Here is an 18,224-nt window from a genome sequence, read left to right on the forward strand (position 1 = left end):
ACTGTAGGCTATCTTCTTCCCTCCTGCTACTCCATGAGGATGATGCATTTAAAATCCAAAATGGATCTGGGGGAAAAGGTCTGAGTTCTGAGATGTGCCAGCTCTGTATTATCATACCATCAATGCTTAGAGCAGGCAAGAAGGAGCGGGGCTGGTAGAGGGAGGAGGACCACAGTCAGACTGGCTGGCCAAACTGCCAGGAAAAAGTGAAGCTTCACGTTATCTATCAGGGACACATGAAGGATTTCTTGGAAATACTTCTTGCATGTTTGCATTACTCCACTTTGTGCTCCAGGGCATTCAGCTACACCAGGCAGTTGAAGAAACAGTGGCATTAACCTTTAACACCAAGAATAAAACTGATCTAGAATAAATAATAGTTACTAAATAGTTTGTCCATTTTACTTCATTATAAAGGACCCTGTCACATTGCTCCCACCCCGACGCCTTTTTTAAGAAGCTCCAAAACATCAAACAGAACAAAACAGAAAGATTCCCAACCCCACCTTATTTTTTTTTTTAAATCTCAAAGAAATAAGACTGATTTTGCTAGATCTGGTTTCTCATTTCCATACTGGAAGTGCTATCAGTTCTTCCTGGATTCTGGTATTGGCAAAGTGAACAGCATTAAATGGGACAAAACAGGGGCAGAGGACAAAAAAGAGAGAATGAGTGACTTGTTTAAAAAGGCAGTTCTGATTCTTATGTAGGATACAGAACAGGTGTCAGGAGAAAATGGGCTTTGAGGGGAGCACAAAAAGCTACTCAGAAAAGGCTACTTGGAAACCTCACCACTCACTTATGGGAAAAAAAGGCATTATTTATAATATATTATTCTGATCCTTACACTGGATCATCATCCAGGCTGAGGACTGAATATAGCTCTAATGTTGTAAATAAATAAATGTGAAAGGCTAAAACAGCGCCCACTGTGAGGCAGAGAGGCACACTTACATCGCACCAGTGAGGAAGCACTGGGGAGGTACTGTATCTCCAGGAAGAGAACAGCTATGAGTCACTTGGAAAAGGTGTGTTCAGCTACCCATAAAGAAAACACCTTGGGGAATTCACGGGCTGCAGTGGTGGGGCTGCGTCAACAGCTAATATACAAAGCTGCTTCCAGGTTGTAGATATCCTGGGAGATGATAAACATGCATCAGGGTGTGTGTGTGAAAAAGAGATATAAAAAGGATCCATTCATTCAAATAAAACAATCTTATTTGAACCTTTGCCCAGAATTGAAACAAAACCTAAAGTGTTCCTTTTACTAGAAATTCAAGCAGCTTGGCTACCTTTTGTCTTAATTTTTCTTAATTCCTGTGAACTTTTGTACTTCCTCATTTCTTCCTAAGCAGCAACAGCATTGCTACAACAATGGCTTCACAGCACTTCTTTTTTGTTCTGAAAGAAGAAACGCCATGAACCTGGCAAAAAAATCTATTCTTGATGCTTTTTCCAAAAATTCAGTTCCAAAGAGTGTAATGCCATGAGGCTGTATAAACAAAACAAAGGCATCTTCAGATGCATTGAAAGAAGCTGTTGATAAAAGGCTACTCCTGTGTGTTTTTGCAAAATTGGGCAAGAAAGAACAAGCAGTTTGCCTGATTCAGGGAAAGTTCAAATAAGCATCAGAAAACTTTAAAAATCATATTCAATCTCTGATTAGTTTTTGTTTGTGGGGCTTTTTCAGACACACACATTTGCCTGGAACACACTTAAACGAGCCTTCATTTTTTGTAATTCCGTCCATCCTACTTTAAAAGACATGGCTCCACTGCTTCTCCACGAAGCAGAATGACAACAGCTGTGAGGAGAGCTACAGCACAGTGCTCTGTGCCAGCCGGGCTCTGAGCCCATGGTGAATCTTTCCCCGTTGTGCAAAATTCAATACTGAATGCTTTTACAGGAACAAAACAAAAAAGAGCACTCCAATTGTACTAAGATTTCGGCATCTGCTAACAGAATTGGTAAGTAGCTAACATGGCCAGGCATTTAAAAACAGAACTTTATGAAGCAGAGTAATTGTATTATCTACTATTCAGGACAAGCACAGGGTTTGTCCCAAGTTCAGGCAAAAATTTAAAAAAAAAGATGTTCAAACTTCAGAGCCGTTAACAGAAATCAATGCAACTCGATCAGAGGAGGAATCCTACATCAGTCTTCGAAAGCTGAGGAATGCAAATGGAAGGAAACTCACATAAAATCCGACAGGTATTGTAAAAGGAGCGGAGCAAAGCCCTAAGCAACATATACTTGTAATCCCCAGTGGTATTATTCAACTGAGACTCACACACCTGAGTCAAATAATTTCCCTGAAAAAGATGTCGCTGTACTCTAAATAGCATGCGGTCTCCTTGTAACCTTTCAGTATTTCCCTGTCTTCAAAATTAAGCCAGTAATCAAAGGCAACACAGAACAGCTCAGAAAGTGTCTTTGTCCACATGCCACCTTTATGTACCCCTTTTTGTTCCTCTGCAGTGTGAGTCAACATGTCCAGTGACAGGACAAGCAGCAATGGGCACAAACTGAAATAGAGGAAATTTAATTTAAACATAAGGAAAAAAAATTTGTACTGTAAGGGTGGTTGAACACTGGCACACATTGCCCAGAGAGGTTGTGGAGTCTCCATCCCTGGAGATACTCAATCCTAGCTGACCACAGCCCTGAGCAACCTGCAGTAGCTCGCCCCGCTTTGAGCAGGGGCTTGGACTAGACAGTCTCAGAGTGCCTGCCAGCCTCAGCTGTTCTGTGGTGAGTCAGTACAAGCTGGACCAGCCTCCAGGAGCAACCCCTAACAGTGCCTCTGCTGGCAGTCCCTTCCATATTGGCCTTTTTCCTAGCTGTAGATCATACAATGGACCCCACCTCTACCAGGAATATCTTCTATTTATCTACTCTTCACGTGCCTACCTACGTTGTTTAAGAACTGCTTGGTTTTTACTGTCTAGTTTTCCAGCATCACCTAGCTTCAACATCTCCTCAAATGGTGATCAAAACCAAGCACATATGTACTCTCTAGTAAATAGTGCTTAAAGCACTGGAGAATTGGGGCCACTCAAAAATAAATAACATAGGCTGGCTTTGCTATTCTTTGCTCCTTTTCTTTCTTCCCATTCACTCCCCACATCTGAATACTTCTTCCAACCTATCTTTGTGCCTGATCTCACTCTGATTACAGGTAAACATTTGATTATTATGACCCACCTGCTTTCCCACCTCCCATTTGTCATATTTCCTCCTACGTCCAGTCTCATTTCTCTCTAAAATTCTCCATGGGCGAAACCACAATTTGCCCTCACAAACTCATGCATTCCCAAAACAGCATGACCTGCATATGGGCAAAAGTTTCTATAAAAGCAGGTAAGCGTTCACCCTTTGCACTTAAGAAACTAAAAGAGAAACTCTGGGCTCTGTAAAGACTTGTGAAGCAAACATGGATTGTAGACTGAACATGGGGTTGGACCTCTGCAGTTTCCACCTTTAGGACTGACTCTCCTCTTCTGCCACCACCTTGATCTAGGAGCTGTGCTATTCCTGTGAACCTCGGCCCATATCAAGGTAGAGCCCTGGCAACTACGATTTTCACCTCTCATTTCCACTGCACCCATTATTAGTCTCATTTCTCTTCAGCCTCTTTCCATATCCTCTCTAAGCTGTCCTCTACTCAGCATCTCCCTAGTTCTCCAGTTCATCTCACTTCACGCACACCACACTCCTTCATCCCATCACCTACTTTTTGGGGGAGGGGGAGTGGAATACAGTAGGAACTTGTTTACACTTGCTTTCCATATATTTTTACTAGTAACAGACATGAGGCCTCAGATAATTTTCCTGTGTTAATAATATCCATCAGTATAGTAGTCTGAATCATGAAAAGCTCTCAACAAGTTAATAACTCCTTTTCTGCCTCAGTCATTACAACTCAGTTTGAATTTTGCAACCAAAGGAGATCATAGACAAATGCAGATCTCATGATTAAAAATTCCCCGGCTTCAGATTTGAGATGTTTCCCTAAATCCCTTGATATATGTGGCATGTCATCCATCGGCTTGTTCCTACTACAGAACCAGAGCTACGTTCCTCTCTTTCATCTTGCACTTTAGGATCAGACTCAGGAAAACTAGAAACAGACAGAAACAGAAAGCTGAGACCTAGAGTCCAAATTTTGTATAAATAATAACAATGGAAAACTAGAAATGCCTAACAGTATGTTCTGACAGGGTGACATGGCCCCAAAACAATGCTTTAAGAGATACCTCTTTTATTTATTGGAATACAAGAGAATGGTGGGTTAAATATTTTAAGATCTTTGTAAAATCCTTTACACAAAATGACTTTCATGGATCAGTTCCTTAGAACTCCCATTCTTTGAAGTACTTTCAAGCAATTTGCTTCTTCAGAGTAAGGTACTTAGAAGCATTAACAACTCTATCTTCCAAATGTTCAGGTGATAGTAAATATTACTGCCCCCATTATACTGAGACAGACAATTTGTATGATCTGCCCATGACTGCAGGGACTGGAATGCCAATGTCAAACAATAAAAATAGCTTCTTGTGTGTGGTTCAGATGAGCAATATCATCATTGCCTTTACATGTCTATTCACTAAAAATACTGCGGATTTGAGCACATTCGTTTTTTTCTACATCTTATCTTACGACACTGACTCATATGAATTAATCCCTCTTTTATATTCTGCTCATTGACTAAATAATGAAATGTTCTAAAGATATTAAAGGATCAACGCCCACGGAATCGGCATTTGGGTAGGTACAACACGGTACAAAATCACTTCTATAGGTACAAATGGAAACTCAAAAAGTTCAAGATTCCAGTGACTTGATGAAGGTCAAGCAGTAAGCGTGTTCCCAAGCTACAAACTGATCTTCTTAATTATCTGGCAAATAAGGTAAAATTGTCCAGGAAGCCCTCACTGCAAGCTTATTGCAGACCAATTTGAACATTAGATCATATTTGTCAGACTGCAGGTCTTCGCTGAAGACGCAAAGCTTTTCTTTTGTCCTTGGTTTAGAATTAAAAGGAGTAAAAGCTCTTCTATTCTAACTGCATTTCATTCTTCTCCTGGTCTATAAGCAACCCCATTGCTTAAGCAAGACGTGATAACGCATGAGTTAATGATAAACAGAACAGCTCTCTCTTTTCCCATATCAGGACTTCAAGCCACTCACTTCAAATCATCTAAACTCTCCAAAATCTGAACTTTTCAATCACCAATATGAATGAAGCAAGGTTTGTTTTAAAGTCCTTTGCAACCACCTCCTCTCCCACAATAACATGGAGTCGAGTAAAATGTATTAAAGCAGACCATTTGCTATATGCTTATAGACAAGTAAGACAGGAAAGATTTCTCCTGCTGTCCCTGAAGTTACATCCAAAATAATATGCAAAAGTCTCAATAAATGGTCACGGTCAGACAGAACGGTAAAGCACACCACTCTTATGTGGACATCACTGTATTTGAAGTCACGTAAATATGATTACTTGGGTAAATGAGGGTTAAAGACTTTAAGTCATCACAGATGCATTGTGTCAGAACGACAATACTGCTTTGTAAGGAGGCTTTTATCATGCAGTTCTACAATGTTTCTTACCCAAACTAAAATACTGTAAGACAACTGAGAAATATGCTGCAACTGAAGACGAGTTCCAAGCTGCTCTCTCCTGTACTGTCTTTTGGACCAAACCTCAAAATGTAGTAAGAGTTTGCAAGCAAAAACAATATAGTGAATGACACACAGAGAAGAAAAAATATTCCATGACTATGAATGTGCTCCTGTTAGAATAACCAATACTTTTAATTAAAAAGTTTTCAAGGAAGTTCATAGCCCAGCACAAAAGTTACAGAAATCACTTGAGAGAAAAAGCTATCAAGATGTAGGAGAAAATACTCTGTTTTGACTTTGGCAGGCAAAATCCATGGGTGTGCTTATAACTCTTAATCAGCTTCGTGAAAGAGCACAGCATCCTGACTGATAGTCCAAATTTTAAACTTACACTTAAAAATGATGGCAAGGAACCAGCAAGGGCTTGAAGGAAAAGTAGCATTTTGGGGTGTTTGTCCTAAAAGGGACACTGTTTTCTTTCTTAAATCAATCCACACGATCTCAGTACCTATCAGATAAAGACAAATTTCTGTACCCTGAACTGCACAGACTTGAAAGACCACAAAAGGGGCGAAGCATTCATAGTCAGGGCTTATGTTTAGACATGGTAGGTACTTCAGAGAGCACTCAAGGAAGGAGAAGCACCTTTCAAAGCGTGACACCCAAGCCCACAGACACGAGAAGATAGCTGGCACTGCCTAAGTATAATGGGAATTTCAGACTCAGTTTGTTCCCTTACCTTTGCACTACTGCACACAGCTCAAAGCACTGACAGAAACTTCATACAAACATTCAAAAAAACCCCTCTCACCCCAAAGGGATTAGGTACACATATGTTTCCCTCTACTTCTGTCAGACTCTACTTGTTAGCTTATTAAAAGACAGAAGGGTCTACTTTGGGAAGGAGTGGATTCGCTCTCCTTTCTGTTTTTGGTAAAACCTCCAGAAACTCCGTTTATCTCTACAGTAAAGCAGCTGCAATAATGGTTTTGTCTGTAACCATCCACTTCCGCTTTCCTAGCAAGCAAGGAGCACTAAGGGTATTGCCTTGTTGCTGGAATAGGGACACCCTGTGCTAAAATTTACTACAATTCAAATCAGCAAAAACGTTTTCATCCTTTTAAATGAATTATGCTATTTCAAAGTTTATTCACTGATTTATCTTCCATCAGTTTCCTCCATACTTCCATTCATGCTTAGTGGCATGTTGCTATATTAACATTTGCAAACTGTGTATCAGGTTGGTTATGTTGCAACTAGTTGTTTGTTTACATTTATTTTTCAACACGGGTCGTAGAAAAAATACGACTAGAATTATTCTTCCACAAATCCTCTCAGGGAGTTCACAAATCTTCCCCTGCCCTCTCTACTCCAGTTCCCTTGTTATTTTTCAGTTTCATTAGCTGGTTAGATGGAGTCAGAAATACACACAAAATGGTAAGAGCTGTCTTGGCAGCCTCCAGTGAATTCCCACCATAAGCACTTTCACATCCTCCAGCAAGCAAGCAAGCCAAGGTGTTTTGTAAGAGCAACCCACAAATCTTAATGAATACATTTAAGAAATTAACTGAAGCTTTCACCATTTATGCTGCAGGATCTTGCAAAGGTGTAAAAACCTCACCTCCAGATTCAAGCAACCAAAAGCAGCTTTTCACACAAAGCTGTTATCAACAGACCCTATATAAGAAGGTGCTTAAAATGTACACAAGCAGATGAATAGAGAGAATTATGTTTCACCAGTTACTCTGATGAATTTAGCAATGGAAGTCTGGAAGTCTAGCACAACATGAGTTTATCCACAGAGTAGAAAGAACAGTATTGGTTTTCTGTACTAACCCTATTTTCAGTCTCTTCTAGCGCAGATCACAGACCAGTTCTGTACTAATACTGTTCCTGAAGTTAATCATCAGAACCTGCTATTTCCCCTAGCTCTAAAAGACACAGTGAAAAGAAGCAACGCAGAATTAAAACAATTGCCTTGTATGGTGCAACCCAACTTCAACCAGAATCCAGAACACCACAAACAGAATGTTTTCATTTTGTCACTGGCGGTGAACGAGTGCTTTGTTTGTCCTCCTTACCTGCAAAAACACTCTATTACTACAATTTGCAAAGGTAACTGAGCGAAATGAACATATCCCAAGCTGTCTCCTCACCTTAGAGATACAAAATGACGAGAGAAGCCAAAAGATAGAGTAAGTTATTTTTATACAGCTCTTCAACAGATCTTGGTAAAAAATTGATCAGTACTGCCAAAGTACTGGAAGCTCCCAGAGGACCTCGTGCTCCCTATCACATAAACCGGACTCTTTTCTGCTCAGTACGGTAATGGAAAGAAGACAGCAGGGGCATGTGAGCTCTGTGTCAGTCTCTGCGGCTCTTCCGCATGTGCAGTGCTTCCAGGTACGGACAGCTCTGATGCAGCATAGCTCAGACACAACCACCCGCTCCACATCTCTTTCTGGGGACACTGTCACTTTCAGTCCCACACCCAAACCATGCTCAAGCTCTTTAAGCGCAGAAGGACTCAGCAAGGACACAGTCTTAGAAGTGGGCAGATGATGCCTGTGCAAAAGATGGGATAAAGTGGCATTTAAAAATATGAGGCATAAAACAATGTCTTTAAGAAGCTGCAGATGCCTGCTGTGAACCCAAATGGGGTGAAAATTTCATCACTTACATAAAGTCGTTTCCTATAGGACACACAGTGCTGATTGCCTATTTACACATTTCTTTTTCTAATTTTCAGTGGAACATTTTTTCCCTCTTAGTACACGGTTACATGAAAAATACCATTGCGTGCCAGTTTGACTGCTCCTGTTACTGAGTGACTATTTTGGTTTTTTCCAAACTGCTTGCTGAAGAGGGTGGGGAGACATTTAATGACAGGGTGTCTGAGGTGACCGTGTTGTGTTCTCACAAGGTAACAGAAAAATGAAGCACAGTCTTTTGTGCATTTCTGCCTGATGTAACTCAGGTAGTTCCTTCTTATGAATGCAAAACATTCATTAATATTTTGGGGAAGATTTGAAAAGAAGAGTTTTTAATCTTGTTTTATAAATATTTTCAATGGCAATTTGGATATTTTATTCCTTCCCCCTTCCCTACTAAGATTGTTTATTAAACCACCAATTATAACATGATGTCTGTATACTAAGTTGGGACTAATTTTGCTGTCACTGAATTCAATGGCAAACGACTCAAGGAGTTCACAGGTAGCGGGCTTGATCCTTTTATTCAGAATTTCCAAGATACACATTTTAAATGTATTGTACTGATTAATACTGACTACAAAAAATTCCTCTTCACATTTGCGTTATTTTCCTCATGCTCAACTACCCCAGGTTGATTATCTTCATTTATGAATTATCGATATATACTTATACCACAGTTTTTTCAGAGCAGAAAATATTTTATTATTAGTCTGAGTATTACGTATCGATATGGTGTTCTAATCTCAGGTCTTTAAATATTACTTTAATATAAAATCAATAATACTGATGATGATAAATGGACAGGGTGTTTCTGGGTCTTTGGACTATGGTCAGATTCAGACTGTGGAGCTCTGATGCAAAGGCAAACTTTGGAGAAGTTTGAGGTTCACTTCAGGGACAACTGAAGGTCACTCCTTTCTAATGAAACTTTCAAAAGTTATTTGTAGGTTACAGTGACATTTCACCATTACCACACATACCACACCTGTGATTAGTTTTTGAAGGAGTGTACCTGAACTGTGAACCCATTTTACTGATCTTCCTAACCATCACTGGTCAAATTTAAAGAGTAAAATAAACACCATATATGATGTTGCTGCCTTTTCATAATTTCATATAGTCATTTCCCCAAAAGTGTATCCTTACTAAAATATGATCTATATGAACAATTCTGCAACAAAAAACGACTCAGGTCAAACTTACTGATCGTGCAAGAGCATTATTTTTGTGAGAAAAGTTGTACCTGAAGATACTAAAAACAACCACCATGTAAGGAGCTTCCTGGAAGGTAACTTAACATGTTACCACACAAAATACAACTTTGTGCATTCTCCCTCAGGATAAGAGTTTACTTCCTAGTTCCTCCGATAATGTTGTGTTGAAATATCTAATGCAAATTTTGCAAAATGTAACAAGGATTCAGCTTTAAAGAGCTAACATCAGACACTTCTCATTGTTGCTCTCATTTAGCTTCCACCTACTTCAGCTCTCTAAACGCAATTCAGAAAGCTTCAGACACAAATAAAATTTACGCTAAACTGTTGTTCAGTTGCAGAAAATTTTTTCTAGTCTTTGGCCAAAACTCTGCAGCTCTATCCTGCTGGCTCCATGTTGCTATTCAGGATATTTCACCATGACTGTCCTCTTTTAATGTTACCCCAAAGAGCAGAGACTATGTCCTATCAGAAGGAGGTGAGAGAAAAGGTTACCATCCCAGCAACCTAATCTGCACTGAGCACATTTCTGCTCTGCTCCAATCTCATTTGTTCCAGAAACTCTCCCCTAAACAGAATATAGAAACACAAAATACAGATCAGGTATCTCTGAAAAGAGCACTTATCAACAGCAAGTAACAGTTACCAAAATACATATCCATGTGATACTATATCAATAAGCACTGTTGAGAGGAAGGACATGAGGGTAACGGGGGTCTACCAAAAGGTTACTTACCAGTCTCTCCACAGACCCTCAACCACACATCTTAAGAACAAAAGCTCATCTCCTTTAGCACACAGCCAAGCACCTTCTAGTCCTCCCAACAAGAGAGCAAGTGGTTTTTCCTTTTTTTTTTTTTTTAATACAATTTCACCCACATCGCCAGACACAGACTGATATCAGTAAAATACTATGGTAATGTAGTTATTGCAGTTACCTCCATGTTACATACACCTCCACCTGGCTGTAAAATAAATAAATGAATAAATGGAAAGGATGAGATGTCCCTCTTCCATAGGGACATGAGCACTTGCCACTCTCTGCAGCTGCTACTTCCCAAGATACAAACAGAAGCTCAAGAAAATGCATCTGTCAGAAAGCACCAGTATGACAGGATCTACTGCAAATGCACCTCCCGCTCTTGCCAGTGTTTCCCCTTGAATCTATCACCTTAATGTGACTTTTGTAGTATGGTACGAAGTACCTCTTACATACAGCATAGATTCTCGTCAAATTGTTGTAATTAAACTCAAATCAGAATAAATTTAATTTCTTATCTTCTTCCTACTACACTGTCTCAAGTAATATTTCACTCCAGGAAGTGTCCCAGAGGGCTTTGCAGCAGAAGGGAGAGAAATGGGATTTGTCATAAGAAAAAAAGGGAAGTAGAAGAGTTTGATCCAAAATTCTACACTCTCTCTACATCTGCCTCTGCCCTTACTTACCTGATGAATAAACGAAACACTAAATGTGATGCACTTAATCTAGTTATTTTGACCTCTCTCAGTGCAGAAGCTTATAGCTTGCTATAGTGCAAGGTGTTGCACTATCGTTGCAACAATAATTATGGAAGGTATAAACACCAACCCTGCTTACCTTTCATCCCAAACTTAGAGTGTCTTCCAAACTTCAGAATAATAAGCATTATTACTAAGCCAGTGCACACCAGTGCTGCAATTCCCACCACAACATACACCTAAAAAAAGAGGACACAAACAGATCTGCTTGTTTTGTTCTCATGAACTACCTTCAAAGACATTCAGCATACATTCAGACTAACCCAGTTAGGTAAAGAGATTCACTTCGACTGGGAAACATTTGCACTCAGATCAAAGAGTACAGAAAAGAGCCACTTGTTGAGGTTTTTTCTATCCTGCAGCAAACAAGAGATTCAGACACCTCTGAGAACAACTTTTTCAACATCCTACACATGCAAGGCAGGTGGGAGGGAGTGCACATCACCCCTTTCCCTTCCAGCAGAGTGGCATGTTGTAAGAAAACACATAAGAAAAGCACATAGGAAAAAAATGTTTACTGTGAGGGTGGTTGAACACTGGTACAGATTGCCCAGAGTGGCTGTAGAGTCTCCATCCCTGGAGATATCAAAAGGAGAGTGGACACAACCCTGAGCAACCATGCTGGCCCCACTTTAAGCACGTGGGATTGGACCAGAGGATTTCTAGAGGTCCCTTCCAACCTCAGCCGTTCAAGGATTCTGTTATCAGAGGAGGTAAGACTGTCTGGGATACTCCCAATTTTTTAGCACAGTGTCCCAACTTACAGTCCGCTCGCTGGTTCACACACACTCTCCACTGCCGGCTGCTTTACGGAGCCACTGATGCAGGGAGGCTGCAATACCAACCAGTGGTAGCCACCCACTACCGGTTTCCAACAACTCAGTTCAGGAGAGCGTGAGAGGCAAGGCAGCAAAGGAGGAGGCCCACCAATTCAACTACTTATACTAAAATCTACTGCAAATTATTCGATCAAAAACCTACAAGAAATCATGTTTTAAAAACATACAATTGGAATTTGAAAGTTCATTGCAGCACATCCTCTCTTTAAGGAGGAGCTGATTCCAGGACTGGAATTCAAACAACAATCTTCAAATTACCTTGGATGTCTTTGTTTTGTAAATAAAGAGTTGCTCTCCTTGGCTAAAATTAGAACCAAAGTCTTAGGCTAAAAAATTACAGTTAGCCGTTCAGAAAAGCACGAAACAAAATAACTAGCAATTTTACCTGGACTGAAAAGTGATTCAGTCTTTCAAAAAACGGGAGGAGGGCAAGAGTGGGGAGCACTGATTTTCTTTTTTTTTTCTTTTTTTCTGAGTTTTGATCACAACACAGTAATAGCCCAGGTGTTCTGGTAGCTCAGGGTCCTATTACAATCTCCGCAGTTTTGTGAGTTGTATAGCCAGAAAGTCCACCAAGATTACAGATCAGGAAACAATGTATATACTTACAGTGATGCTATCTTCATTCTCTTTGTTGGAAACATCCGTAGAAGTGATTTGATTACTGTTATTTGTGGTGTCTCCAAGATCATTAGGCGTGGTTTCATACTCTTAGGAAAGGAAAAAAAGTTGGTTTTATAATTTTGTAAGCTTAGAGGGGAAAGGGCTGTCTTTATTATTTCTGCTCTGTAAGACGGTAAAGCCATTAACAACTCTCGGGATTCTGAGCTCTTTGGGAACAATACATAACTGCTAATGTAGCTGGAACATTTTTGGGGGGATTCCTGTGGCAGATAGTCGAACAAATGTGTTGTGACCAATAAACCTGAAAAGAGAAGCAATCTACACCATTATGTGTATCTCTACTGGAAAAACTAGAGTTAAATAAGACCTCCATCCATAAAGCTATTTTTATGCACTTCTGACTTCCCATTAAAAATGAAAGACTGCCCTCTACACTGAACTTCTCCAGCCCTGTATTCAGCCAAATATAGGACAGTCTTAGAAATTAGCTTGGGGACTTTTGTTTAGCTGAGAAGAACTTGGCAGATGGGTTTTTAGCTAGTTTATTACTATCAAATTTGACATAGCTGTTTTTCTTTGTTTAAAAAATAATAAAAAATACTGTTGTGTGGACAGAGGTTACAATCTAACATCATAAACTGTCATACGGGTAAACCTTTAAAAAATTAAGAGCCTGAGATGGTATGAAGAGATCTGCATTATCAAAATAATTCCACTGACAGGTCTGCAGGGGTGAATCCAGAACCATCAAAAAGAATGAACATGTTTTAATTATTTATAATTATTTAGAAATGAAGCACAGATATTTACAGTCCATGATTTCCTGTCAAAATTATTCAAATGAGATAAAAAGAATTAAATAATATACATATGAACTTAGAGAAACATACATTAAAATAAAATACAAAATGTGTATATTTTATGATTACATCTGGAAATATACATAACATTTCAATTTTATGACTGTAATGTGTGCAGATGAAAGAAACAAACATGGGCAATAACTGCATCCATTACAAAATGTAATTTAAATTTGCAATTAACTGCATATTCTTTACACATTTCGATTAAAATCAGTGCCGTAAGCCTACAGATGAAATTTTAATGGTGAATCTGAAAAAGCAGTGTGCAGAGGCATAGCCCTCCCTAAGTATAGAGGCAGGAACTCTTCTGACTGCAGAGCTGCTGCTGAGCAAGGGAAGGGAGGGCCTGCATCTCGGTAGAGTTTATCTTCTTTAGCTCCCAAGGCCATTTTGGAGAGCTCAGCTGGCAATGCTAGCAACAAGCTGCACTGGGCTTTTGATCTCCATGCATGCACGAACACATTTGCTTCCTGCAAAGCACTCGGCAGGCTGCAGATTTTTTGGTATATGAAGCTACGCAGCTATCTCTGGCACCAGTGCTACAGTCAGTGCAGTCAGGTTGTCTAATCAGCTCACGTAGTCTATTTTGGCTCTACACTACGCACGCCAAAGGATAGGACTCTTTCAGGCCAAAATACGTATTAAGTATACAAAGCTTTCATGAGAAACAAAATTTAATTTCCTGTTCTTTTACCGTTTGAATTCTCTGACTCAGCACTGCATCTCTATGCCTATAGCTTCCTATGCAGCAAGGTCAGAACTGAGCGAGAGGCAAACGAACAGCACTCCTTACTCTGGGCAGCACAAACCCTGCCCGAACGGCTCACTTGCGAAAGCAGCCTGGACACTTGGACAAGGTGCTGTGCAGACCATCCGCCGCCGTGACTACACGCTTCATTCGTTTGCAGGCAGAGCCCTCTTTATAACAAGTATCTCAGCCTACAAGATTGGGCCTCCTTTACAATTAGCTGGGAAAATCTTCACAAAGATAGTTTAGACCAATCCTGTATTTATGGTAGTTTTATAAGACCAATATATAAAACAAATATTTAGAGCCTTCACTGCTCTGGCTCTGTAATACAAACTTTTAAGAGGGAAATTTTGTTCTTAATTTTACCTCTAAATAGCGGTGGGCAAAAGCCGATGCTATTTGCAGTTCTGTTTATGCTCACGTCTGTACTAAGCTACTGGAAGGACTGATGAGAACTATGCAGAGTGTTTCAGGTCTGCTCTGAAAATCCTCTGCATGCACTTTTACATTAAAATGGGCAAGAGCTAAAGTAGGCCACGTCGGTATGCTGGTGTTGCATTGCCGTTCCCCGCTGTATAACTGTGAAGCACTTGCGTTTGAACTAGCGCCAGATCTTCAAAGCCTCTTGAAATGGCTGAGCCAGGCAAGGAGAACAGGCGCAACAGCTATCCAGCTGAAACGGGGCGATTCCGAGTTAAACAAATTCCTGTTCATTCACTAAGAAATCCTGACATAGACATCGAGCACTCTGATACAGACAGGGTCACGCCTCTTGACTCACACTATGTGGGACTCATATTGCTTCAGGGCCAGGTTCTCTGGTGCCGCGTCCCTCACGCAGCCACCTGTGACCAGGCCAACTGCAGTGAATCGCAGCTGAGGCTGGGCAGTATTTTGCAGCCGTTTTACAAACAAGGTGCATGGCGGCTGGGGATACAGACCAGCACACAGTCACAGCAGCACCGAGGGCTCACTCCGCACAGTCCTCTGGGGGGTTGGGTGATATGGGGCATGTTGTGTCCCTCATGTTCACAACCAGTTAGAAGATGTGCTAACCATGTTAGAAGGAGCAGCGTGGCACGAAGGCGTGAACTCGGAGCCAAAGAAGCTGGCTTTGCATTTGATTTCCTGCTCAGCCCTGAGTTGCTTTATTTCTCTCAGTTACTTCCCGGATGGGGCCATGACAGCCCCTCCTCTCTGCCTGCTCCGCGAGGTGAGCCGCAGGCCCCAGCAACTGCTCCGCGCTTGCGGCAGGCAGCACGCCCCGTGCAGCCGGGCCTCCCCCTGGCAAACACGATGTCACGCAGCCTGCTGTGACCTCATCAGTTCTTCTGCTTCCCCTTGTATGCTCAAAACACTTAATGGAAAGCGTTTGGAAATCACTTTACATGGAGCGCAGGACACAGCAGGTGAATTCCCAAGGGACAGACGAAACCCAGCCACGAAGGGCTCTGCTCCGCGCAGAGGGGTACTCAAGGCCAGGGTCCCCTGCCCTCCGTCGCCTCTGCCTCTGAGTCCTCACAGCCCGGCCCTGCACAGCCATGAGCCCTGCTGAGCCAGGCCCACCTGCAGGCCCGTGGCCTGGCCTTGGCCCCAGGGCAGTGCCCAATGCCTGGGGCTGTGGCTGCCCACGGGCCCCCCGGCCACCCCGCTCCCGGCTGGGGTGGTGGGACCGGCCTGGCTGCCAGGCCCTGCCCTGACGGACCCGCACGGGCAGCCCCGGCCCTGCGGCGCCCCAGCACTTGCAGGGAAGTACCTTGCAGCTCCCATTAACTCTACCCGTAGCCAACAGACTGCCAGAGACACAGCTAGTCCCAGTGCCCAGCAGGATAAAATCCTCTGCCACCGTCTTTTCCCGTTACACGGGGCACATTTGCAACACGATTAGCACGGGGCTCTGAAAAATGCATTTTAAAGGGAAGACTGCGGAAGGGAGTGCGTGCTTTAAATCTTCCTTCCAACATAATCTGAGTTTTGGGTGAACAGGTTAGCATGGACATAGAGTGGCCCGAAAAAAGTCATGAAAATGGCTCAGTCTCTGGGGGGAGCTCATCCCAGGGGTCCCAGCGTTAGCCGTGCAGGCAGTGGTTCTCCGAAGAAGTGTATCAGTTCCTAGACTTCCCAGCTGGCCTCATTTATTCACCTCACTAACTGGACTTGTGAATTTGGAATAATTAGGGAAACACTCTGGACTACAAAGTGTTTCTCAAAGCAAGCACTGAGTCACTGAAACAAAGATCAAAGACAGCAGTTTCAAACAGGAGAAAGAAAAGCCAGGAATAAAAAGGAAGGCTGCTTTCATCAGGACTAGGTCTTGCAGGCTGTGATCTGCTAGCGCAACTCGAAGCGCACATCTCGGCAGAAACCTACCCAAGTCAATCGAAGCACAGCACTCAGATGGTTAAAGCCATACACAGGCATCAGGACCTTGATAAACAGCTCAGAATCAAAATCTTCATGCATACAGCTTATACAACATAACACATACAAGAAATTGTGCAAACCATCACCACCTTCCCACCCCCCAGCCCCCCAAAAAGATAAGAATTTGGAAAGAGAGGGAGGGGAAGCTATCTTTTAATATTTCTAAGCACTTAAAGCCAAATTGATGCTTCAATTGCACATTTGCTAAAGTTTAATGACATGGAATGGAATCAAAGCAATAACATTTAAATCAGCTTAAGGAAACTTGAGTCATGGGCCTTTTCATCCAAATAAAAAGTACTCCAAACAGGATCCAGCTTCTGCTGGAAGCTAAAGGGTGTTTGGGTATGTTGGTTAGGATGAACTTTCCTACTCATCAGAAGTATACTACATATATTATGTAAAACTAGCCAGTTGCTTTTCATTCTGCAGCTTCTATTCTAGTGCACACTGGCTTTCACTGGGTACAGACCAAAATACTTCGCCTAACTAAAAAACTAATGTGAACACTGTGTCATCAAATCTTCTGGCACACACTCAGATATCACTGAGTTGATGGTCTGCTTATGCAAGAGAGATTAAGGGAAGGTACAAATGAGCGGACAGAGCAAAATAAATTGCCTACAGGAAAACTTACTTGTGCCAACTTCATTTTTAAGTGGGATTTAGGGGTACATTTTTGGAGGCAAAGCAAGTATGGAATCATCCCTGAAAAAATAAATTAAGTTATGTAAGGAGAAATCACGAACTCTCTTTCCTCCAAGAAATGCCTCCAAAAGGTTCACAAAATCTCATGCCTGTGAGCTACATCAGACAGCTGTCATCCTACAGGATCAACTGCAACCATTCGCAGCAGTGGATTTATGCTTCTCCTAATGTGAATCAAAAGCACCAGAGTAAGTAAACTGTCATATTGCCCTCATTTATCATAAATAATATAAGGCAGGAGAAGGACCAAAAATACAAAGTACCTTTTAGAATTGTTATAATATGTGCCATTTCAATTTAACTGAGCCTGACATTCAATCTTATAATGGTTTCAGTTCCTTCATTTCTATCATTAAAAGAAAAGAAAAAGGAAATTGAATATATACCATAAACATCTGGATCCACAATTGGGCCGCTACCTGTACATGGAGAAGAGAAAAAAAAAAAAGAAAAAGCCTTTGTAAATAGATTGCAAATGCTGGAAGAATAAGAGTTTCTTTAGGAATTTTTTTGAGTTGACATGTTATTCGCAATAGCAATGATCAGTACCTACACATCAATATACACATCAATTGCAGTATCTATTTATCAGATTACATTCACAACCATTTTAGAGCTATCCCAAAGGTTAGTATTTTGCTTCATGTGAAACAGCTAATGCACAGGGCACTGGCCCTGGCAAAGGTGGGCGTATTTCCCAACTGGGCAAAATTTTGCTTTCCGCTGTTAATGTGTATCTGGAATAAGGGCAACAATAACTATTCCTGTTGAAAAATCAATGGTAAAAATCTCCCTGGCCTTAAGTGGAAGCAGACTTCAGTGACCATTAACAATCACAGACTTTTACCTGGTCAAAAGATTTTGCTATTAAATCACTGTGAGAGCAAACCGGTTTAGCTGTGAGCTGGCAAGTTAAGGGCTACAGGTAGCAATGACCAAGGCAG

General features: G+C 41.4%; 1 protein-coding gene across 1 annotated transcript in view; it reads right to left on the reverse strand.

Annotated features, from left to right (window-relative positions):
- Positions 1-18,224, reverse strand: part of NTRK2 (neurotrophic receptor tyrosine kinase 2) — a 208,541-nt gene that overhangs the window by 136,786 nt on the left and 53,531 nt on the right. The window contains exons 9-11 of the mRNA XM_075138482.1: positions 17,667-17,699; positions 12,520-12,620; positions 11,151-11,250 (exon numbers count right to left, since the gene is read on the reverse strand). Coding sequence (XP_074994583.1) covers positions 11,151-11,250; positions 12,520-12,620; positions 17,667-17,699 — 234 coding nt within the window. The remainder of the gene's footprint in view (positions 1-11,150; positions 11,251-12,519; positions 12,621-17,666; positions 17,700-18,224) is intronic.

The sequence above is a fragment of the Calonectris borealis genome, chromosome Z (assembly GCF_964195595.1).
Source record: "Calonectris borealis chromosome Z, bCalBor7.hap1.2, whole genome shotgun sequence".
Taxonomy (NCBI): Eukaryota; Metazoa; Chordata; class Aves; order Procellariiformes; family Procellariidae; genus Calonectris; species Calonectris borealis.